This window comes from Plecotus auritus (assembly GCF_963455305.1).
Source record: "Plecotus auritus genome assembly, chromosome: 5".
NCBI classification, from domain to species: domain Eukaryota; kingdom Metazoa; phylum Chordata; class Mammalia; order Chiroptera; family Vespertilionidae; genus Plecotus; species Plecotus auritus.
Window position 1 is genome coordinate 148,348,695 of NC_137776.1, and position 24,784 is coordinate 148,373,478.

Here is a 24,784-nt window from a genome sequence, read left to right on the forward strand (position 1 = left end):
TCTCTACTCCTGGAAATCCAGCCAACATCTCCAACATGCCTCTGTGCTCTTCTCTGCTCCTTTTACCCGTTACATAGGAGATCTTGTCCATGCTGCTAAGTAGATGGCTCACCACATTTTTTCTGTAGCCTGGATGTCTCTTCTGAGACCATTATATGTAACTGAGAATTGATGGGTACTTAAACTCAGCATGTCCTAAAATGATATCCTCCTGCACAAGCCTGCTCTTGGTCCAGTGATCTCTACCTCAGGAAATGCCAGCAGCATCTACCCAATTTCTCAAGCCAGAAATCCAGAGGCAGGTGAGGATTGCCTTTCCCTCTCACTCTTTAGCTGCACTCAGGCCATCACCTGGTTTCTTGGAATCTACTCCCAGTTACTTCTCCTTTTGTTTACTTCTCTCCAGCTGTCTGGTCATGGTGAGTTACTTAACACTTGACACTTCCTTGGCTTGATCTATAAAATGGGACAGAAGTAATCCTCTTAAAATTGTTCTGAGTTTAAGGAACTTTCCATGAATTTTAGGATAATGGTGATGATGGCGACGATGACGATGACTGGCACCCTTAGACACACCATAATTAAGATGACTCTCACCATGAGTAATGCTCTCATCTCCTACCTGGTCTGACCTTGGTGGAGATAATCCTGGTACACTAGGCTCTGCTGGATCTGCTTTTCCAGCCTCATTCTGTGCTGCCCATTCCTTTCACTTGGTCCCATTTGTCCAATTTGAATGTCTTCACTTTTTGGAATGTTTTCCCCTTTTCCCTGCTCTTCTTTGTCTAGCAGACTCACGTCACCAAGAGTTACTCAGGGAAACAGTCCCTTATTAAGCATTTAAAACTACCCACATTTTACTTAAATGTCTATCTCATTTGCTAGATTATGAGCTCTATAAATCTTTCTTGTTCACCTATTCTTTTTCTCAGACTGTTATACTGGCCTACAGAATTGTAGACAACTGTTGAAAACCAGAATTGATATGGATTACATGCTGCTCTCTCCCCAAAGCCACTGTAATGACTTCAGCCAGAAGGGGTTTCTGCCATCCTTACACTTGCATTTCTAGGGCTTCTCTGTGTACCACCTCGATACCACATGGTGTCTGTTACTGTGCTTATTTCCATTTGTTCTTCTGGTTCACTAGATAATAAAAACTTCAAGGCCCAGATCAATTGGGCATTCACTGCTGTTTCTACCATAGCTGCTAGCTTAGGGTAAGAGTGAATGAATGAGCTGATATCTGAAAGCATCTTGTTGAATTTCCTAAGTCTGTGGTGTTATGGGAATTCATAATGTTTCTATTCTGAAATTATCTTTCATCCTCCATCTTTCCTCTTGTGGTATGTTTTGTGGTTATAAATCTTTTCTGTCCTTCCACAGCCACTTAAATATAATCAGTGGCAAGAAAGGGGGGTGCAGGGCAGAAATGCACTGGAGTGTCTTAACCTCCTGTCTGGTATTTATCACAGCTTTCCTAGGAATTGTCCTTGATAGGTCCTTGCTGCCTTCCAAATAAAGTTCAAGCTCTTTAGCGTGGCATTCAAGACCTTCCACAGTCTGACCCCAGTGAACCCTTTCTGTCCTTATTTTCCACTTGGTTTTTTATTGCATGCATCCTGTGCTCTGGCTTAATGGTTTTCAATATTTACTGTACTTTAGAATCACCCCGGGAGTTTTAAAATAAAATACTGGTGGGTGGGTTCTACCCTCTGAGAGTGTGAGTTCATTGGTCTGGGGTGAGGCCTGGGTGTTGGTGTTTATGAAAGATACACTTGTAATGCTAGTGTAAAGCCAGGGTTGGACACCATTGACTGACTCAGTGTTGCCCACAAAATATAATCACCTCTAAGAGCGTTGAGAAGAAAGGATTTTATAGTCAAATAAGTTTGATTAGGACTGCATTTTATGTGCTCCTTTCTACAGATTTATAACATTATCAAGTAAGAGGTTCTGAGATGTTCAACAAGAAAGAAACCTGTTTAACCTCTGTGAGGTAATCTGATCAGAGAGCTCTTACGTATGTGATACCTGTTAATGACATCTGTTAAACTTAGTATAGAACCTGCTTTGGGCCATGCTGTACGCAGGCACATCTCAGCTTTTAAGTCACTTTTTTATTTGTCTTTCCTTGATTGTATCTAAACTATACCACCCCCTGCCCCAGGCTTCTCTCTCAGCATTTTTCAGCATCTGAAATTCTTCTTTACATACTTATATGTTTGCTTCTGTTTCCCGTTCTGTGATGTGAGCTTCATGACAGCAGGAACTTATTTGCCTTGTTCACCCTTGTGTCTCCATTCATCCCCTAAAATAGGCCTGATAGATAGTAGGAGCTTAATATTTGAATGAACAGAAAGCAATACCGTCATGTTTTTGGCTTTTACTAATGTACATGTGTTTAAATATTTTAAACTGCCTGCACAATTTAATTAAAAGCTTGAAATACATTTTAAAAGTAACTAGGAATACAGGAGCAAATATAGATGACAGTAGTTTTCTATACCTTTAATTTTCTCAACCTGCCTAGTAAAGTATTAAAAAAGAAGAAAACAAGGAAAAATAGATATGAGCCTGATTGTAGAGAGAATACTATTACTTTTCTGATTAGAGAGAGTTCTTGGTATATGGTATTGGAGTTATTTTTTCTCTTTTAATTTTTTAACCAGAGTACCAGGAGTCACACCTATGTGAGAAATTATGAGTTTAGGTGAGGAATCAGTGAGCAATAGTGGGCTTTTGTGTAGGACATCCAGTATCAATGACAAAAAATAAAAACAGGCAAGGAATTAGTAGGCTCTAAGTAAAAACTTCTAATTATTAGAACTCTCTACAGTGAGAATATTTAAACAGGTTTGTCAGGGTCAGTGGGTTAGGGTCTTTGTGTACCTGAATCCATACTTGGAATCCCATTCATGTGGAGCTGCAGCATTCCTGGGCTTCGTTTGGAAGGAATTCCCATGGCATGTTCTCTCTAGAAGTCCTCATGCTACAGCTGTGTCCCTGGCTCCCTACACCTGTTTCTGACTCTCCAGGTGCTGAGTGTATCCAGAACCACTCTTATTTCCTGTGACATCAGGGATGTTGGTGCCTTTTTGTGGGCTGTTGGAATCATCCCCCTGGTTCACTCTGGAGATATCATTGTGGTGATTATCGTGACTCAGCACACAAGGTGCCCATCCATTGTGCCGTCTTAATGGTTATCCTAATTTTAGTGAATCAGGTGATGGCAGTCTGGTGTGAGTTATCTCAGGAGGGAGGTTAAGTGGCATCTCCTTTATTGCATTTCTAAAATAGTCTTTTAAAACATGTCCTGCGAAGGTTTCAGAATGGAACTTTAATCATTTACTTATCAGTGAGGAATTGTCTAAAGTGAATTTGTATTTCCTTTGGGGGTCCACTATGATCACTTATTATTTTTGAGTTGCTTGGCATCCTAAATGCCAGAAAAGGTATGTGTTAGGAAGGTTAACAAACCAAATCAGACTTTAAAGCAGGTCTTGCTATAACTTTCCCAATTTTAGCATGCTTGCAAAGATTTCAGGAGATTGCAACCTAACCTGAGCTGCAGTTACTTCCGTTCATTCAACCGGTGTTTTTGAGTGTCTTCTAAATACCAGGCAATTCTTTGAAACCTTGCTTCTCGGGGTGTGGTCTGTGGACCCCAAAGCATAGTGTCACCTTGGGTTGTCAGAAGTATAGACTCTCGGGCCCCACTCCAGGCTGGATTTGAACAAGATTCCCATGTGATTAGTGTGCACATTAAAGTTGTAGAAGTACTATAGTTCATGAAAACAAAAACATGTTAGCTAATTTCAGATGATTATAAATGCTGTGAAGAAAAGACTGTAATAGGCAGAGTGAGTGGGATGAGTGGGAGAAGGAATCATAGAGGAGGGGTGAGTAAGGATGTCTGAGGAAGTGTCCTGTGGACTAAGACTTAAATGATAAGTAGGGACTAGCCCTGGAAAGATCAGGGAAAGGCAGGTCAGATGAGGGACCCACCTTCATCCTTGCCGTGCTTTGTCCACTCCTGTTTTTTTTGATGCCAGGGTCAGACCTTTGCTTCTCCCCCTTCTTTTTGCTCTATCTGCGGAGTCCACTTGTCTGCTGTGCCTGGACCTGGTTGGTAATGGTATTATTTGGCAAGTGCAAACAGCAGAAGAGCAACACTTTTGTTTTAATAAAAGCTGGCTATTTATCAAGGCACGAACACAATCCAAGGGGATGGAAGGGTAACTTGGCAGTGATGGCTTCAGATTTGAAATTATATATACTTGGGAGGAGGAAGGGCAATAGAGGCTAGAATTGAAAGGACAAGAGGAAAGAGAGTGTTGAGGGGTTTTGGATATTGATGAAGTTTTGTTGAGAAATGGAGATAAATAAGAAAAAAAGAGACAAAGTCTTTAGCTTCTGTGGGTGAGAAATACAGCATATTTCTCAGTGTATAGAAGGTGTCTTATTGTTTTCCTGGTGATAGCTATCCTTGATGAGAACTTGGTAAGAAACTATTGTTTTTCTTTTTGGTTTTATTCCAGTATCCAAAGTTCCTTCGTCTTTTAGGTATTTTATCACATACATTTTAATCACATACATCATGTGGGGAAAAAACACAGTGAATGATATTCACCTATGATGGGCACAGGAATATTTGTCCCCTCCACTATGGTTAATTATCATAATGCTTAATCATACATCAGCATTGGAAGGCTCCTATACATTTATGTCAGTAGGAAATAGTAGGGGGAAAAAAGAAAGAGAGAGAAGGAGATTCAGATTCAGATTCAGGTTCAGAGAGAGAGAGAGAGAGAGAGAGAGAGAGAGAGAGAGAGATTCTGAGATGGAGGGAGAGAAGAAGAGACATCAAAAAGTAGCTGGTAGTGCTTGCTGGCCCAGGAGTACTGAGTTAATGAGCATTTGCACAACTTGGGTGTGGGTGTTTTAGTACAGAATAATCAGGGTCTGTGACCAACCCCACCTTGTTCCCTGAAGGCTAAAGTTAAGCTCATCAGAGAAAAACATTTTCTTTCCCTACTCCTGACATCCCACTTTTCTCTCACACCTTTTTTCCATTTCCCCTGCCCCACCTCTGTGGTAGAGCTGAGTAAAGCAGTGATTACATTGGTGACAGTGTTATTTAGACTTGAGAACTGAAATGATTTGACCTTTTAGGAGTAACTGGATATCAGGCACAATGCTCATCAATCATTCTCAGCCTTGATATTATATCACTCTTAACATTTGAAACAGTATTTAACCACAATAACCAGAGCCCAGAAGTTGTAGGTAAAATAATAGTCAAATATCTGGGATTTTCCTTAAAGGCCTTTTAAAAAGCCTATGGGGTGAGAGATAGGGGCCCTTTTTTCTAACAAAATGCTTTAGTAAAATATTACTTCACCTTTGACAACAGATGGGAATAGTTTCACGAAATGCAGGTATACTGTGATAACTCTCTGGGAAAGATACTGTCCTGCATATTCCTACTGTAGCACTCATATGTCTTCTTAGGACAAACAAATGGAGCACTTCAGTGTGTGCAGTTAGCTGAACTGTGCACACTTAGCGCACAGGAAAATCGCATATATATGAGTTCAAAACACAAAGCAGGTTGCTTTAGTTAAACTTCTGGGGTTAGGGGTAAAAAAATGGTTGAACATTGGCACTTTCAATTCTAAATGAGCGCTCCTTAGTACCACTTCCTTCTTGGTACTGAGGAGAAATATTCTTGTTAAAAAAAAAAGTGTTGGTAGTTTGAATCAGTCCTTTAGGGAACTGATAGCTGTCCTATTAAATTGATTGTTAATATGTTATTACTTCATTTTATTGCTTTATCTATAATAATAAAAGCATAATATGCTAATTAGACTGGACGTCCTTCCGGATGAAGCCGGGGCTGTGAGGGAAGCCCGGGTCCCGGGTGCCAGTGGGAAGTTGGTGCTGGCAGCTGGGGGAAGGAAGTCCTACTCTTGCACGAATTTCGTGCATTGGGCCTCTAGTTAGTAATATAAAGTAATCACTTGAAGTATGCTGACAACACTTTTGATCTAAATCTCTAAGCCTTATTCCAGTTGGGCTTTAAAACAAAACAAAACAAAACAAAAAAATACATAAAATTTGTGTTATCCATTACATGTTCTTAGATCTTTTGTAAAGTTGAATTTTTGATGAGATAAAATCTGAGTTGTCAGTGTAGAGCAATATTTTCATTACTTTTAGTATGGATTTTTATTAAGTTGGGAAGAATTTCTCATTAGTTCTGATTTTTTTTTTAAATCTAGAGGCAGGCAAGGTCAGTTCCAAAAGTTGTACTGTTTCTCAGAAAATTTGGAGTAGGTTGATGAACAAATGGAGATAATTTTCTGATTGAATTAAAATTATAGTCTTGGTTCTTGTTAGTGGTAAAGGGAGGGTGAAGGAGAGAGTTGCAAGATTTATTTGTACTTATTCCAAAACAGATTTCAGACAGAATAAGAAGGAATTATTCTTCACTTTTTAAAAAAAGTGTTTATACATAGTGGGTGTTATGTTCTTGATAAGCACATAATAAAATAAATAGATTCATCTTTGGGAAAAAAATTTGGCAAAGAAACTGCTGTAGAAAACATTAATCGTGAGATGTTATTAAGGAATGTTTTTCTGAAACTATAATTGTTTAGACATTTTTTGTTCTTTTTTTTGTTTTTTTCTGGTTGGCTGCTAAAATGGTTTTCTAATGTTTTGTTATTCCGTTTTATTTCAAAAATGTGTAATATTGTTTTTCCTATTTCTATGAGAGGCTAAAAATTCTAAGAAAAAATTTAAAACTATTCATTTTGATATATCTCTTTGGTTACTAAAATAAAGTCATCTGTACTTTCTCTCAAGTTTATTATGTGGTTAAAATAAAAATTTTTAAATTTTTTTAAAGAATATTATGTAGGCAGAAATAATCTAAATAAAATTTAGATTTATTGTATTGGAACTATTTGAGAGGTTGCAATTCAATTTAAGCATAGGCTTAACCAGTTTTTTGTCTTACTTAAATGACTAATGTAATTTGTTATATATGATAAAGAAAATATGTTTTTGATACTGTGTGCTTTAGTATTTTTTGCTTTGTAATCAAGTGATTGAATCGTGGCATTCTTTTCAATGCATGGCATTGCTTTTCCATGTTGCAAGGTAGTTAATAATTTTCAATGATTCTTGAGTTGGAGTGTGAAGATAAAAGGGATAAAAGGTTCTTCTCAGTACTTTTCTGTTTCGTTACTGACTGGTTGTGCTGCTAGTCCACTGGCCATCACCACTTTGGAGTTAGCATGTCAGCATTCATGTGCCAGGTATGAAGTGCATAAGTAAAGGATTTTCATAGCATGCCTTTTTTAAAGCTAACTTTTTTCTAAAATATATAGCTCAAACAGTTTTTTTAAAAAATTAGAGATGGTTATCAATTTTATTGCCTCTTTATTGGAGAGGTGGAATAAAGGTGGGAAATTATAGAAGAAAGAAATAGAATGATAGTGAGTTGAGGGTGGGGAAAATATGTGTAACTTATTTTTTATAATGAATATTTTGATGGATAGAGGAAGACGTAATAGAAGTGTTAAAATTGTTAAAGTATTTGACAAACTATGGCTGCAAAAACAATCTTTTGTTATATATTGACATGAACAATTGTTCTTTTATTGGGGCCATTAATGCTATTTTGGTATGTCATGGGCAACTGAGGACAATAGTTAGCAGTGTCCATAAAGCATCGAATACCATGATAACATCCAGTAACCCTAACCAGCAGTATTTCAGAATCTCTGTCTGTTTAAATGGGCTATCTGTGAACATACTTGCTCAGGGATGCATGAGCCACATCACCTATAAATTTGATTGGAAGCTACAATGCTGGCATAGGCTGATGGATAGCAGATTAGAACCCTGATTAACCATGTGATTCGAAGACAGAATATATTGTCTAAGCAAGATTCATCAGATGCAATCAGAATTTCAAGTGGTCAGATGAAATTCAAATGTGTGTATTGTGGCTTTTTCTCCCCTAGTGCTTTTCCTCCTAGGTTGCCTATTTTTCCCCTCTCTTTACCCAAAGCTGAAAAATACTTCTTTGATGAATCTGCTCCTTACCCTAAAGCTGTCTGTCTGTTATTCATCAGAAAGCAGGTCGCAGTTCAGTGAGCAGAAGAAAAGATTTTAATAGAAGCTATGCCAAGGGCTGTAATGCATCATTTTAGGGCCCTAATTACATTACAATGACAAATATCAATGGTGACAACAGCAATAACCTACATCCCTTAATGGCTGTGCTGGAAAAGGAGTTTGGTCCTCACGCCATTAGATTAGACTCAGTTTCAAAACATAGGCCATTAGAAGTGTGTGTCCACAGTATTATTGGTTGATCACTGAAGCCCAGTGGAAAGGCCTGTAAATAAATGATGCCTCCCTAAAGCTGGATCCTATGGGACAAAAGAAGCAAAATTAGATGACCATGGAAGCAGCAGTGTTTCCGAGGCAACTTTAGCTTTCAAAGTGAAGAATGACTGGCTTAATTTTATGAAATCACACACACATCCCACCCCCCTGCTGCCAATTAGCCTGACCATGAAAATCCATTGGCATGACAACTTAAAGAAATTAAGAAGTCTTTTAAACAAAAGGAGGCCTTTAAAGAAAATGTTTGGAAGGTCGCCCCCTCTGCTTTTTCTGTTAGGTGTGCGTGTTAACATATATGAACCAATAAAGTGACTTTTCTACATTTTTAAAGAAAATACAGACTCTTTTTCATAGTTAGTTGTTCAGACTTGAAATAGCCTAGGTTCAAAGTTAAAGAAGCCAGATAAATACCTCTTGGTCTTTGTTTTGTCAGCTAAGTTTCCTTAGAGTAGTTTTTATTGCCTATAGGCAAACTAAAGAACTCAGTTTTCTTATGTGCCCACACATTTTTCAACCCTCCTAGCAAGGGACTGTTTTATTTATGTAAACAACATAATGAGGAAAATATGCTTGGCAGATGGTTCTAAGCATTAGAATCATCAGTTTGGTCTGCCCCAAAGTGTCTCATTATCTTTTATTCTCTCTCCCTCCACCTCTTGATGCAGAAAGCTTAACAACCAAATGCCTTTGAGACACCATGCTTTCAGTCTGGTGAATGCTACTCTATTTTCTCAGCTCACACTGGAATTTCACCCCATAACCATTGTGGTATGTTCGTCCAGGTGGAGAGGGGTTTGGTGATTCCCATTGCAGCTTTTCATGGTGGTTTAAGCATTCTTAAAGGATAGCTAAATGCTCCATGGGGCCAGTGCCATAAATTAAATCAGGTCAGCACAGTTGGGGCCTTATTCACTGCTCCTTGTTGGTGCTGGGTTTTTGTCCATCCTGTTAGGAATGCAGAACTGGAATGGAAATTTTAGGTTTGAAGCTTGGTGAATTTGTGTTTTCTCCTGGCTGGCAAAGTTTGTAAGGTGCTGGCATTTAAAAGATGCTTTGCTGTCAAGTCAAGGGTTGCTGATGAGAGAAGGAAACCTAGAATGCACAAGGCGTGTCACTCTCATTCTGGTAATGACTTAGTAAAAAAGAGAGCATTTTGTTCTTTTAAAAAATGAGGAACTGACCCTGATGGAATTTATTTTAAGAACTAGAGGCTCCGTGCACGAAATTCGTGCAGGGGAGGGGGGTGTCCCTCAGCCCGGCCTGCACCCTCTCCAATCCGGAACCCCTCGGGGAATGTCCCGACTGCCTCTCGCAATCCGGGACCGCTGGCTCCTAACAACTAGCCTGCCTGCCTGCCTGCCTGTTCGCCCCTAACCCCTCTGCCTGCCTGCCTGATTGCCCCTAACCACCTCTGTCTGCCTGCCTGATCACCCCTAATTGCTCCCTTACTGGCCTGATCGCCCCTAACTGCTCCCCTGCTGGCCTGATCAGCCCTAACCTCTGCCTCGTCCTGTACCCGGGACCCAGGATTCCCTCCTCCGGTGTGTCACAGGCACCCGGGACCCTGGGCTTCCCTCTCTCTGGCCGGCCACAGGCACCCAGAACCCAGGCTGGCTTCGCCTGGGCCGGCCGCAACTGCAGGGGACCATGGGTGGGCGGCTTTGCTAGGGCTGCAGCCGCAGGTGCTCGGGACCGTAGCCTGGATAGTCCCCATTCCTCTCTTGCAAGCTCATTTGTGCCTGTCTGGTCCCCAGTCCTCTCTTGTGAGCTCATTTGTGCCTGGCTGGTCCCCATTCTTCTCTCTTCAGTGTTGAGTGTCTGAGCCATTATGGCTTGACAGCGTGAGGGTGTGATGGCCATTTGCATATTAGCTCTTTATTATATAGGATGTTTCAAAAATAATAATTGCTTTATGTTATCTGCCTCTCAGTACTCCTCTCCTTTTGCCCACCTCATCAGTAAAATATAAGCTATTTTATTTGTATGTATATAAAAGAAATGTGTTTACCTGTCACATGCCAAAGTCTATAAGGAGCCATCTATAATAATAATCTATAATAATAAAAGTGTATGCTAATTAGACTGGACAGCTGAATGTCCTTCTGGACGTCACTCCAGACATCCGTACGAAGCCTCAGTGGCAGGGGCTGGGGCAGAGGTGGTTAGGGGCAATCAGGCAGGCAAGCAGTTAGGGGTGATCAAGGAGGCAGGCGAGTGGTTAAGGGTGATGAGGCAGGCAGGCAAGTGGTTAGGGGCAATGAGACAGGCAGGCAGAGTAGTTAGGGGCCATGAGGCAGGCAGGCAGGGTGGTTAGGGGCGATCAGGCAGGCAGGCAGAGTGGTTAGGGGCGATCAGGCAGGCAGGCAGAGTGGTTAGGGGCTATCAGGCAGGCACATGAGTGGTCAGGGGTGATCAGGCAGGCAGGCAGGCGAGCAGTTAGGGGTGATCAGGCAAGCAGGCAAGCAGTTAGGGGCGATCAGGCAGGCAGGTGAGCAGTTAGGAGCCAGCGGTCCCGGATTGCGAGAGGGATGTCCGACTGCCAGATCGGGCCTGAACCAGCAGTCGGACATCCCCCAAGGAGTCCCCAGATTGCAAGAGGGTGCAGACCGGGCTGAGGGCTTCCCCCAACCCCCTGCAAGAATTTCCTGCACTGGGCTTCTATTCTGCTAATACAAATTAAGATGAACATTGGTGAAGCTTTGAGTAGCGTTTTAAAGGAAACATGGTGGTGCCCTAACCGGTTTGGCTCAGTGGATAGAGCGTCAACCTGTGGACTCAAGGGTCCCAGGTTCAATTCTGGTCAAGGGCATGTGCCTTGGTTGTGGGCACCATACCCAGTAGGGAGTGTGTAGGAGGCAGCTGATTGATTTTTCTCTCTCATCGATGTTTCTAACTCTCTATCCTTCTCCCTTCCTCTCTGTAAAAAATTAATAAAATATACTTAAAAAAATAAAGAAAACATAGTAGTGACTTTCCTTCCTTTCCTCCCTCCTTCAAACTTACTGTAGCATCCTGTTTTTGTAAAATGTGTATACTTAGAAAAATTATTAGAGAAAAATCTGTTATCTGACACTATTGGGACTTTTACAGATAAATAGTGCAATGATTAGTTCCCAAGGTTAGTTTGCATATACACACAAATTGCATGTATAGAAAGATTTTTAGCATGTTCTAAACCTCTTCACGCAGAAACCTTAGTTAATACCCTTGGGAATTTTTATGGTTAAAGAAGACATGCCATTTTTCAACAATTTATTGCTAAGGATATGAATTAATCAACTTTTGGGGGTTGGGTTGGGTGGTATTTTTGGGGGGAGGTTGGAGATTTAATTATAAAATCCTAGTGAGTACTAACTGAGAGAAGTTGAGATATAGAGAAGAATGCATACTTACCTAAATTCTAAAAACTCGGGTTTTTATGAAAACCCACATCAGATTGAATAAGGGTCCTGTTGAAGCTTTGAAAACTGATTTCCAGTTATGAAAATTAAATTTCTTTTTATGTTGTCCTGATTCTTGAAGGTTGACTTTTAAAAATGAATTCTGGTTAATAAATTGTACTATTAATGTGGTACTGTTGTCACTGCTGCCCTTTAGTGGGCTAGCTGATGAGCGTTTTCCTCTTCCTTGTGTAATATACCAGCCAGAATATAAAGTGTGTTTTAATATCATCCTGTTAATATTTTGGGAATTTGTAACCAGCTGACCTCTTTATTGCTTTCCTTTCCTTTTTTTTTTTTTGTTTCTTTTCTTTTTTTTTTTTTTTTTTTTTTTTTACAGGCAGAGATTGTCAAGAGGCTGAATGCTATCTGTGCACAAGTCATTCCTTTCCTGTCCCAAGAGGTAAGGCAGTTGGTTTCAGGCACTGGGCTAGAAGGTGCCGTTTTAGTGGTTTTGCAGAAGGGGGATTGTGGGACTGACTCTTTGCCCTTGTCAGCCTCTTGGTGTTTGTATTGCACATTTCTAAGGTACAGTGTTATATTCCAACTTCTACACCTTACTTACATTCAGTGGAAAATAATTGTGTTTATATAATAGAATATTTCTAATATGCAAAGGAAAAATTCAGTTGTTAAAATATTTTGCTGTCATTGGACAATTTAGTGTTACTCAGAATTATGACTGTTTGTCTTAATGGCATCTAATAAGGTAGTTTTAAAAATTGCCCAGAAGACAGAAGCTTGTTTTCTATACTTGTGTCACTGGGCAATGAGTTGTCAGAAGAGGTATCAAACAGAAAGTACTTTATGTAGTAAACACAAACTAATGTAACTTTTGTCTAGCTGCTCTTAAAAAGTTACTATTGTTACCTCATGAAGTCTTTGTATTGCCTGTGCATTTGAGAAAAGATGCAAGATGGGCTCAGTGGACTCACAGCTCTGAGCGCCATGGACTTCATGCATTGCCAAAGCCAGGGGGCATGCAGCTCTCTCGCTCTCTCTTGCTCACCACCTGTTGGAGTGCACACTGTCCACAGATGCACACATGCTGGAATGAGGAGGTGCATTTCTAGTGCATGGTGGCTTCCATGTGGCTTTTTTTTTTCTTTTTGTTTATTTGCTTGCTTGCTTTGGGTAGTTGGAAATTTAGGTGAGCATTCTGGAAAGGGATACTTTTTGATTCTGTATTACTGAATCCTTCATTGCACAGGGCAGATCAGCTGTGAGAAGAAGCTAACTTAATGAAATATCTGCATGTCTTGCAGCCACAGAGCTATGTGTTGTGGGATAGAAAGCACGGAGGTACTTTCCTCCTACCCTTCATTTCTTTCAAGTGTGTCTGTCCCTGCTTTGCAGGAGAGTGGTTTGTCGCCTGCCCACCAGTGGGCACGATCTGATGATGTTAGTGTGCAGAGGGTATTTGCGATGCATATATGTTACAGAGATGTGGATTCTTTGTGACCTCTTATTTGGTCTGAACTGGGTTAGACTTGAGTAACCATGGCTACCTTTCATTGGGTATATATCCCTTTCTGGTGCTCATATTCACAAACCCTGCATGTAAGTTAAAATCCTGAATTCAGACGTTCTTCTGTATCACAAATAATAAAGGATGTATTGTCTTTCTCCCCCTTTAGTTGTTACCACAGAACCACCACCCACTGTCTCTCCATTTACCTATTTCCACTCAGGATTTGCTTGTAACTAGATTAGATGGGGTGGTGAAGGAGAGTCAAGGGGCCTGTAGGCATTCCTTTAGGAAGCGTGGGTGCCCTTTGCCCACTCCAGACCAGTGTGTGTTTCTTCTGACTTGAAGCAGCTCTGCGTTATGGAGAATGGGAAGAATGTGTAACCCACAGAGCTGTACCCAGGCTGAGGTGACACAACCCAAGGCAGAAGTTTGAATTATCCCTGGGTGGATTAGAACTCTGCAGGCACAGACCTCTATATAATCACTAGACAGTTTCTTCCCATGGCATTACTGCAGGATCTGTGGTGTTATATTTAGAAGTGGAAGGAGGTCTTGGGGGTGTTGGTGGAGCTGATTTACCAATAGGTTGTTTTCCCACGTGAGTTATGTTGTTTGTGTAAGCAGGCCCAGTAGGAGCAAAATGTGTAATGGTAGTGTTGCTGAGCAAGACTGGACTGGAATTAATTGGCTGAGAAGTTGTACCCTGTAGAGGAAAGCCATGGGGGCGATACTGGCAGCTCCTTTTCTGCTTTAGGTGCGAGAGTAGGCATCCTAATTTCATCACTTACTGTTTATTTCCCTGCTACTTTTGACATTTCTTGGTTGAAATCCTTGATTCATGTGTAATGAATGACCTATGTCATGGTTTTCTAAATCCTAATTCTGTGTATATCTTTTCTTCTGCTTACTTTGGATTAATTGGCTCATCTTTTTTCAGTTTCTTAAGGTGTGTTTATATCTTCTAATGTGTGGGCCACAGACATGTTTGTTCCTGACCAATCCAGTCTTCTCTGATGTTTTGTGTCTGAACATTGCCCACCTTCTTTTCCCTTCTGGGCATTCTGTGAGTATCAGACTCCTTGCCTTTACCTTGAGGCCAGATGGACGGTAATCTGGAGGGAGGCGAGGAGGCAGGTTATTAGAGGAAGATGAATTCTATTTCCTGTCTCTTCAGAGGCATGGAAAATCACTCTTGCATGGCTGCGAGCCTCACTGGTGCCAGGACTGAAGGCTCTTAATCTGATCTTTTAACACCAGCTCTCTGTATGACAGTCTTACTGCCAAAACAGCAGCTGCGGTATTAGAATTTATTTTAAAATGTTTTTATTTTAAAATTAAATGATTGCATTTAGAGAAAAGAAAAAAAAACACACCTTCTCTGAAGGACTAGTACATGAGGTACAGGACAGTGGTTGGAGAGATTTTTTTTGGAATTTGATAGGAACAAGAGGCAAATTTACATACATTTAGGTAACGTCTATTTTTAAGTTAGCCCCCATGAGCTGATTAATGTACTTGCTTAATGCTTGTGTCTAGTGTACCACATTTTCTGAAATTAAAAACACACACACACACACAGAGTACTGAATGAAATTATTAAATTTAGTTTTAATTGCAAGACCTTATTTTAGAAATAAGTTGTATAAGTGTAGATCAAAAGTACTTGAAGGATCCTGGCCAGAATGATTCCGTGGTTAGAGTGACAGCCTGTGGACAAAAGGGTCAAGGGCTCCATTCCCAGTCAAGCGCATGTAACTGAGTTGGGTGAGGGAGGCAACCAGTCAATGTGTGATGTCTCTCTCACATCATTGTTTATCTCTCACTCTCTCACCCCACCTCTCCCTCTCTTCCTCCCTTCTACTCTGAAAATCAGTGGAAAAAAATATCCTTAGATGAAGATTAACAAAACAAAAAAAGTTCTTGAAGTGTATGGATATAATACAGAGAAAATTATTTTTTTTATTCGATTTCACTAAAACATTTTGAAAATTTTAAAAAATTATAGTCAGTATATATTTTAATGATGTGCTTGTTTACTCACATACAACTACTTCCAAAGTCCAGGCATTAAAGATATTGCCAACTCTTGTCATTACAGTAACTATCAGTTATAGTTCTTAGAATTTTACAGGATTCCTAATATCAGAATTTAGAGAAAGCTTGTGTGACTTTACCCATCTAAAGCTGTTTTTTTCTCCTCCTTTCTTTTGGCTTTTAGGAATGGGTAAAGACTAATCTATAGTCCGCTGCCCTCAAATTTCTTCTTTAAAAGGCAAACCTCAACGTGTAGTAGTGGGAAGCTCTTCTCTATCCCACTTTGGGCCTTATTTTCAGCGAAGGAACTAAAAATAATCAGCTCTCAGTTGGCAATTCCATAGAAAGAAATGCCAGGATGATGACAGTCAGATCTGGGTCAAGCCTTGGCCTCCCTATTACAAATTGAGTGGCTTTCTGTAACTGAGTTAAGCTGGGTGACCTTTAGCAAGTGATTTGCCTCTCTAAGCCTCAGTTTCCTCATCTGTGTGATGAGGTTAATAATAGCATGGAACACACAGTCACTTTGGGAATTACTTGGATTATGTACATGAAATTTAGCACATAGTAAGCACCTCCTGATGTTTACTAGCATCAGTACTGGCTACAGCAGCAGTGAAGTGCTAGATTTCCTGGTGAGAGGACCTGGAGTCAGCCCTCCCTCCTCTTTGTAGTCATTGTTTTTTGGGAAATTGTGAATTTGTTATCTTCTCTCTAATGTCCTTCTGGTAAAGGAAAAAAAGTGTAAATTAAAACCAAACCCGTGGCTGACACTAGCTGAAAATCTCAGTGAGGCATTAGGTAGCCTCCAAAGTGATTCTCTTCTAGCTCCAAAAATTAATTTTCCCATTTAGCAAACACGTGTCTCTCCCCAGTCAGCAAGCAAAGGTCCACCCATAGATGACAACTATTCAGGGTGCTCAACCAGTAGCACTCACCTCAGAAGGAATCGTGGTTTGGGATGGGGTCTGTGTTTTACCCACAAAGTTATATAGAAAAATAAACTTCTCAATCCTGTTGAGATCTGGCTGGTTTCAAAACATACCTGATGGCTTAGCTGAAGCTGGTTTTGGTTTTACAAGTAGATTATGTGGATGGAGTCTTTTTTTCATCAGTGATTTCAGGATACAGCTTTTGTAGACCCTTAAACATTAGGGCCCTGAGCAAAATTGGAGGATGCCAGTAAGTAGACTTGCCACCAGTGTCTCTCTCCTCCTTTCCCAAGAACATACTTTTAAGGAATTTCTAATGTAGATTGAAAACTATAGGCACTTGTTACACCCTGGCAGCAAGGTGCAATGTTTCTGCTAATTTGGAATCAGACCAACTCTGCCTTTTACTAGCTTTGTATTGGGAAAGTTGATCTCTCCGAGCCTTAGTATTCCTATAGAATGGTGGGAATAACCCCATCTTTATAATGTATATCACATGTACTGAAATGTAAAGCACTTAGGATAGTATTGTTTTGTTTTTCTTTTCCTGGGAAATGGATTCTGTCAAGCTTATTTTGAGTCCCAAGACATTTGGAGAGGAAGGACTTAATAAACGCTGGGAAGAGTTCATGGTAGTATTTCAGAACACTGGCTGGCAGCCTTCCTGTGAAGGTAGCTCGGCCTTGCAGCTTTAGGGGCTGCTTTTAGCAGCTGGCAGGTAGCTCCACACAGATTATCTTTCAGAAAGAGGGGGTACTTTGTTTTTTGTTGAAGCTGTAAGTACGGTCTTAACCTGTTAGATTAAGCATTAAATTAGGCAGTAGCTGAGGACCTGATTTGGAGAACAGTTGTGTTTTTTGAACTCTTCTTTTCCTAGATTATAATATTGTTTACTTTTGAGACAAGTAGGGTATGGTTCATGGTGATCAACAGGTGTTCCTAAGACCTTTGAGAACTTCAAACTCCTGATAGGCTGTAGGTGAAAATTTATTACATTATAGTTGGAAATCTTCTCTCCTCAGGGCACAGTTGTATTTTTCTGAAACTCACTGCTCCTCTAACAAGGAACAGAGTTCATTGGTAGAGTTATGCTATGTGATAAGATCCTGAGGGTCAGGCACACCTGGAGCCCAATCCTGGCTTAGCCACTTGCTTCCTTTATCATGTTGGGTAAAATACTTCACTTCTTGGGCTGCAGTCTCCTCATCTGTGTAATGGGAAACTTATACTATTGGTTTGTTATATAAGGATTTGTGACAGTGTAAAGATCCTACCTGGATATTTGGCTGCTTTAATATCAAAGGAATAGTAATTAAGATAAAAGCTGTTTTCTCTCACAGAACAGTTTGCATAGAAACAGCTGTAGCTAATTTGGTGACTTAAGTGAGTTTCTGAAAAATACAACTGTGCCCTGAGTTAAGATGATATTCAACTCTCCTCCTATATCAGTGGTCAGCAAACTCATTAGTCAACAGAGCCAAATATCAACAGTACAATGATTGAAATTTCCTTTGACAGCCAAATTTTTTAAACTTCTTCCAATGCCACTTCCTCAAAATAGACTCGCCCAGGCTGTAGTATTTTGTGGAAGAGCCACACTCAAGGGGCCAAAGAGCCACATGTGGCTCGCAAGCTGCAGTTTGCCGACCACGGTCCTATATAATAAAGAGGTAATATGCAAATTGACCGTCACACCCTCACAAGATGGCTGCCTATGACCAGGCCAGCAGGGGGGGTTTAGTGAGGGATACCCAAACGACTGAACAAGCAGGCTGTGTGGGACGACCAGGCCGGCAGGGGGGTTAGTGAGGGGTGACCAGGCCAGCAGGGGCAACCAGGCTGGCGGGGGGGGGGGGGGTGCAGTTGGGGGCAACCAGGCCGGCAGGGGGGTCAGTGAGGGGTGACCAGGCCAGCAGGGGTGTGGCAGTAAGGGGTAATTGGGGTGATCAGATCTGCGGGGCTGTTGGGGGCAGTTAGGGGCGATCAGGCCAGCAGGTGGAGGCACTTAGGGGTGACCAGGCAGGCAGGCAGGCAGGTGAGCGACTAGGAGCCAGTGGTCCAGGATTGTGAGAGGGATGTCCGACTGCCGGTTTAGGCCCGATCTCTGGATATCGGGCCTAAACTGGCAGTTGGATATCCCCTGAGAGGTCCTGGATTGGAGAGGGTGCAGGCTGGGCTGAGGGGGGACCCCCCCCCCCCGCCCCCCCCCCCGTGCATGACATTCGTGCACCCGGTTTCTAGTAATGTAATAAATTTTCACCGACAGCCTCTGGTGTTCTTCTTGTATTGATTACCATCATCACTAGTAGCATCATATCCTGCCCCAACCAGAGGAAGGAGAAGACAGAGCACATGCCATTTTTTTTTAATGGTATGATGTTAAAGATGTTTTGCTCACTTTGCAATCATCAGTGCCTAATTACCTGCCCACAGTTAGCTGCAAGGAAGACTTCGAAATGTAGGCTGAGTGGCCGTTATGCTCACCTAAACCTTATACTAATATAAGAGAAGGGACATCAGGGGACAATTAGCAGTTTCTTCTAGACATCATGCTGCATATAAATAAAAGCAGTGGCCATTGTTATTATTGTCATAGTTGATATGAAGGGAAGTCATATTGAGCCAGTGGTATGTCTTTATATGAAAACTTTAGCTCTGACTTTATAATTAGTAAAACTTGTATTTTAATCTATCACATAAAATATAAACACATATTTCTTGTTATAGAATATAGAAGTCTCCTCCAAAGTATGAATTATAAGGAGGAAAGCACCCATCAGGGATTGTTTATCCTTCATACATTCACAGGAGGTGGAAAGGAACCCAGATGAACAGTTATGGGCCCTTTAGGCTGTCTAGGTCTAGATCAGGGGTGGGGAACCTTTTCTCTGCCAAGGGCCATTTGGATATTTATAACATAATTGGTGGGACATGAAAAATTATCAACTTAAAAATTAGCCTGCTGTATTTGGTCAAATATTTAACTAACTCACCCCTAATGCCTTGTCACGGCCAGACCAAATGATTTTGAGGGCCTTAACCCACGGGCCGGACATTCCCCACCCTGTTCTAGATTCACAACTTATGTTTATACCTGTATTTTTCAAAGTACAAAGATTCTTGAAGACCTCTTAATTGAAGGGTGGGATGTAGCAGAGCACACATACGTCTGCCCTATTTTGTAGTAGACTGGCTAGAAGGAAAATGCTAATTGAAGTGAGAAGTTATGTTAAGAAAATCTCTTCTGGTGAGTGGAACATTTTATAAGTCTTTAACTTAGAACTTTCTCCTCACATATCTCAGACATCAGGCATATTCTTGTGAATATGTATTGCCTTTGATCTGGAGAAAATGGAATTAAAATTTTTTACAATCTCCCTGCCTCCCCCACCCCCCAAATCATGGAGGATATTTTGGATTAATTACTGTTTTGTTTTGTGGAATTATAAGACAGCTCAGAAAAGCTCAGGTTGGTTGTTTTGCAGCATCAGACTTGATCCATTTTAATGGTCTTGGTCCTCAAACCATTTCCAGACCACAGCCTAAAGTAACCTGAAATGTGTGTACTGTATGGAGAGAGCAAGAGACCATAAAAGCAATTCCTTATGACCAGTGGCTTTCTAATTCCCATTTATTAAACCCCTGGTCATCGTAACCTTTGGAGAAATAGCATTCATCTTTAACCTTGTTTTCAGCAGAATGTTACAACTTGTTTCCATGCCAAGGAGGATAGATATCCCTCACCTCCCCCACTTCTCTGTAAATCCATAGCTAAGTTTCTTGGTGATTGAGTTACTTAAGTGGAAGCAGGGCTGCTTAGAGGCTGGTAGGGGAGCCCTGTAGCAGAGTCCTGGTGGGGCCCACCTTAGAGGCCTGGGTTTACCAGAGAGCAGCTATTTTTTCCTTGCATCTGTAAATACTGACTTTACAAATGAAATAAAGAATTCAAGTTAGCTCTAGCCGGTTTGGAGCTCTAGCCGGTTTGGCTCAGTGGATAAAGCGTCAGCCTGACCAAAGGGTCCCGGGTTCGATTCGGGTCAAGAGCACATACCTAGGTTGTAGGCTCCTCCCTGGCCCAGACCCTGGTCTGGGCACATCTGGGAGGCAACCAATCGATGTGTTTCTTTCACATTGATATTTCTCTCTTTCTTTTTCCTCTCTCTAAAAATCAATGGAAAAATATCCTTGGGTAAGGATTAAAAAAATGCAAATCATTCTTCTGACCACACTTAACAATACTTCTATGATCATTAGAAGTTTTGGAATATAAAAGGAAAATTAGAAGTGAACATTTTTTCTTTTTTTATTCTTATATTTACCTAGGGAAAGAGAACATCCCAACTTTGAATGCTTTCTGGTGCAGATTTAACTTAATCCCAAATTTGGTATTTATTGCCCTGTTAGCTTTTCTAGTGAGTAGTACCAAGTAGTTAAGAGTTTTGCTCCAGAATTCTGTAGATTTATTTGGGTGCTCTACATTACATCTAAATAGTAGAAAATAATACAGAATCACATAATAATGATAATGTGTATTTATATAAATTCTAATTCCAATAGGCTAATAGAGTAACTAGTCAAATGAAATGATACATGAATTTCTATATAAGACAAGCCATTGATTTGATCCTTTTAATTTGATGGAAAACACACCCCTTCTACATTATGAGATATGGGTGTATCTTAAATGCTATTTATTTGTCATCTGGGTTAATTTAAAATGGTGCTGAATTACTCTGAACCACATTTTGCATGTATGGAATAATTATAAAATGGAAGTTGAAAAATGTGATCAGCCACTTTCATACTGAGCCTCAGGGAGGAAATGAACAAAATACAATGGTTACATGCACTGGTGGCAGTGTTCTCGCTTCATAATGGCACCAGGTTAACTCCTCTTATTGCTTGTTAACTTTGTAAGGAAATCAATGGCTTGTGATAACATGGTTTGATGTAGGAGAGGCTGGCTGAAATCACCAGAGATCTCCTGATAAGTATGCAGTGACACCAGGAAGACCATCTTCAGAAGTCATTCATTAAGTAGCAGCAGTCTTCACAGTGTCATCTGCTTCCCAGCCAGGGTCATTTTTGTCAGTGTTGGTTAATGTGTCATGATAGTTCTGTATATCTAAGGAATGTCTGGAAATGAGTAAGCACACCTAGATTGGGGCTTTAGGGGATTTGGTCCAGTTTTCTGATTCTTGCATAGGATAACCTTTCATTTAAAAATCCCCCCTCCCCCCCCCCCACCCCTCACCCCTGACAATACTGAATGAGGGATCAGAGAGCATAATCCTGTCCCATGTTCCATGGTTGACTAATTGGCTTATTGTATGTGATTACGGTGGCAATTGGATGTTTGGTGAAATCCTTATGGTGACATGATGGCCTGTTTGCCCTCTGTAAGTGAAAGATAATTCTCAGGAGGGGTTTCAATGTAGGCCTCCTTCCAAAGAGCAGTGCCAATCCTTATCTGTGTGTCTAAAAAAAAATTAACATGTATTTGAGAAACTGACTCATGTCTGAATTTCAGTTAGGTAGTGATTAGTTTATTACTGGAGCTAAGCTTTAAAATACTTTAAGTAGGGCAACATTGTCTAGTATAGTAGCCATAGCCACAGGTGGCTATTTAGATTTACATTAAACTTAATTAAATAAAGTTAAAAATTAAGTTCCCCAGCTCCAGTAGCCACAGTTGAACTGCTCTGTGCCCACTCATATGTTGCTAGTGGTTATATTAGCGCAGACCTAGGACAGTTTCAGCATTGCAGAAAGTTCTCTTGGAAGCACAGACTTGTGGAGCTTATTGGACATATCAGTGAAGAATGCCCTGTCTCTGTGTGAGTGAGAGTAGAGAAGGCAGGGCCAAACCCAAATCCCACAGTGTGCTGAAAGCTTTAATCCCAAAATTCCAGAGCCGAAATTGTTTATAAAGCCTTGCACTGGTACTCACTCTCTGTGAGATTTGAAGCTCAGAGAAGACCTGCAGTTTACCAGGTATTAGCTAAATTAAACATGGTGGGGTTGTTTGTTTTGTAATACCTAATTTCTTGTGGGACTTAAATTTTTTGGAATACCGTTTAGGAAAGGCTGACTTGAGTTTTGGTTAAGTTTAAAGCTTATTTGTGTCAATAAATGGTAGAATTTCTGAAAAAAGGCTTGGTAGGATTTCAGGCTGACTTACTGCACATGGAGTGACACTTTTCATTCAGATTTGATCTGCTCAGCTGTACCTGAAGTATTGTGTCTAGTTGCATTGAGCAAAACCAGAGGAGTAGCCAGAAGAATGAGAGGCCCAGAGCCAATGACCTGAGGATGTTCAACCTGGAATACAGAAAATTGAAAACACATATTATTCCATTTTCAAATACTCAAAGTGCACTCCAGTGGAGGAGAATTTAGAGGCAAAAGACTGGGTCCAGTGGGAAGAAGTTATCTACCTCAATTTCTACTCAGTATTAGAGTCCATTATCCCCAAATGGAAAAAGCTTATCCATGAGATAGTGCATTCTCTTTCAAAGGATGTGATCAAGCAGATACAGGCTGGACTACTCCTTAGGGTATGACAGGGGAGATTTATCTGTTGGATATAGTAATGGCCTTTGGCCTGTTGTGGGTAAGGCAGTGCCACCATTCCAATCCCCTCAACCCAGGCAGCATTTGGAAATATGGAAGCATTTGGAAATATGGAGAGACTTGTTGGTTGTTACAGTGCTCAGGCACTACTGGATTCTGGGTGTCATGATTTCTAAAAATCCTTTCTAGTTCTGAGTGAGTGGCTTTTTGTACCTGTGGTTAATGATTCCTATTAGTAGGAAGGGATTTGGTCCAAGTTAAGCTTAACTATCTTTCACCCTAGATTATTAGATTAACCCTCTAACTGTGCTCCCTTCAGTCTGGTTCACTTCCCTGCCATCCACCTTCTTACTGTTACCAGGTATATCTTACTAAAATGCAGAACTGATAGCACTCAGCTGCTTAAAACATTTTTAATAAAAAATGTTTTACTGGGTCAGGCCCAACTTCTTTGCACATTTGAAGTCCTTCTCTGTTTGGCCTCCTCTTGCCTTGCGGATTCCACTTCCCACTAGTACGTGGTTCTATAGAGTATGTGTATGCGTACTCCAATGATTTGATGCACTTGCCTTTGTTCTTCCACTTTAAAGAGTTTGGGATTGTGTCTTGCATTCCCAAGAAGGCCCTCAAAATCCAACCTGCCTGTCTCTCCCAACTTTTCCTGTACCCTATCTCCTCCTCCGGACACACATTCTTTCTCTTCCTTGACAGACAAGCTCCTTTCTCCTTCAGGGACCTTAGCCAAACTATTCCCTCTCCCAGAAATTCTTTTCTCCTTGCTCTTCACAAGACTCCTGCAAATCCTTTAGGTCTCAGTTGTTGCGTCAGCTTCCCTAGGGAATCTCCCCCAAGCCTGAGATTCAATTAGATATTTCCCTGGTAAGTGGTTATGTAGCATCCTGTAATATTTTTCATGAAAATGATCCTCTAATTGTAATTATAAAACCTCTTCAGTATTATTAATTCACTGAATGTCTTGTTCATTACTTTTATCTCAATTCCTACTATAGTGCCTGGTACATAGTAGGTGCTAAATAAATATTTAATGGATGAATAAGAATGCTTTTTCATTTCTTTTAATAACCTTCCTTAGTATTTTATATCCTGCATTCCTGTATGTCTGGGAGCTCTTTGAGGAGTGTGGGGCCATTATCTGTTGCTCACTTTTGGATCTCCATGTGTAAGGAACATTATTGTGCATTATAAGAACCCTACTTCATTTTACATTATTGCCCTTACTTTCCCTTTACTATTCCTATCAATAAATGGGGGTATTAAAAATTTCTAAGTTGTTGTAGAGTGGTATTTTTTAAATTACGCTTTTTATCAGAAGTACCATATCTATTGCCATGCTTGAAAAGTTTCTGCATGGCAGGTATTGTCATAAAATCTCCTGAGAGGATTGAACATCCATTGTACACACTGTAGTTTGTGGTTTGTTAAGGTCTGTTTCTTAGCAGGCTTTGTTGGACTTAAGAGCTTATGTTGTCTATATTTTCAATACTTTTTCTGAACAAATGCAAAAAATAATTTTATGATCAAAGTAAGTAGTCAGTTGATTCAATATATAGAATTTCATTTAGTGACCATGTTTCCCAAAGATGCTTGTATTCCTTAAATCACATGATTTTATTGAGATATAATTTACACATCATAACATTTACTCATTTTAAGTGTACAGTTAAATGATTTTTAGTAAATTTAGAGTTGGATAACCATAATCTCAATGTAGGTGTTTTTTTTTAAATAAGGATTCTTTAAAAATTATAAATCAAGAGTATTTTAAAGAATAATTGGGTCTGTGTCTCTCTCTCTCTCTTTCTCTCTCTTTCTCTCTCTCTCTCTCTCTCTCTCTCTCTATCTCTATCTCTATCTCTATCTCTATCTCTATCTCTATCTCTATCTCATCC

General features: G+C 40.4%; 1 protein-coding gene across 5 annotated transcripts in view; it reads left to right on the forward strand.

Annotated features, from left to right (window-relative positions):
* Positions 1-24,784, forward strand: part of LOC308247775 (transducin-like enhancer protein 4) — a 149,564-nt gene that overhangs the window by 24,654 nt on the left and 100,126 nt on the right. For all 5 annotated transcript variants that reach the window (XM_080667326.1, XM_080667327.1, XM_080667330.1 and 2 more), the window contains exon 5: positions 12,205-12,267. In XM_080667326.1, coding sequence (XP_080523452.1) covers positions 12,205-12,267 — 63 coding nt within the window. The remainder of the gene's footprint in view (positions 1-12,204; positions 12,268-24,784) is intronic.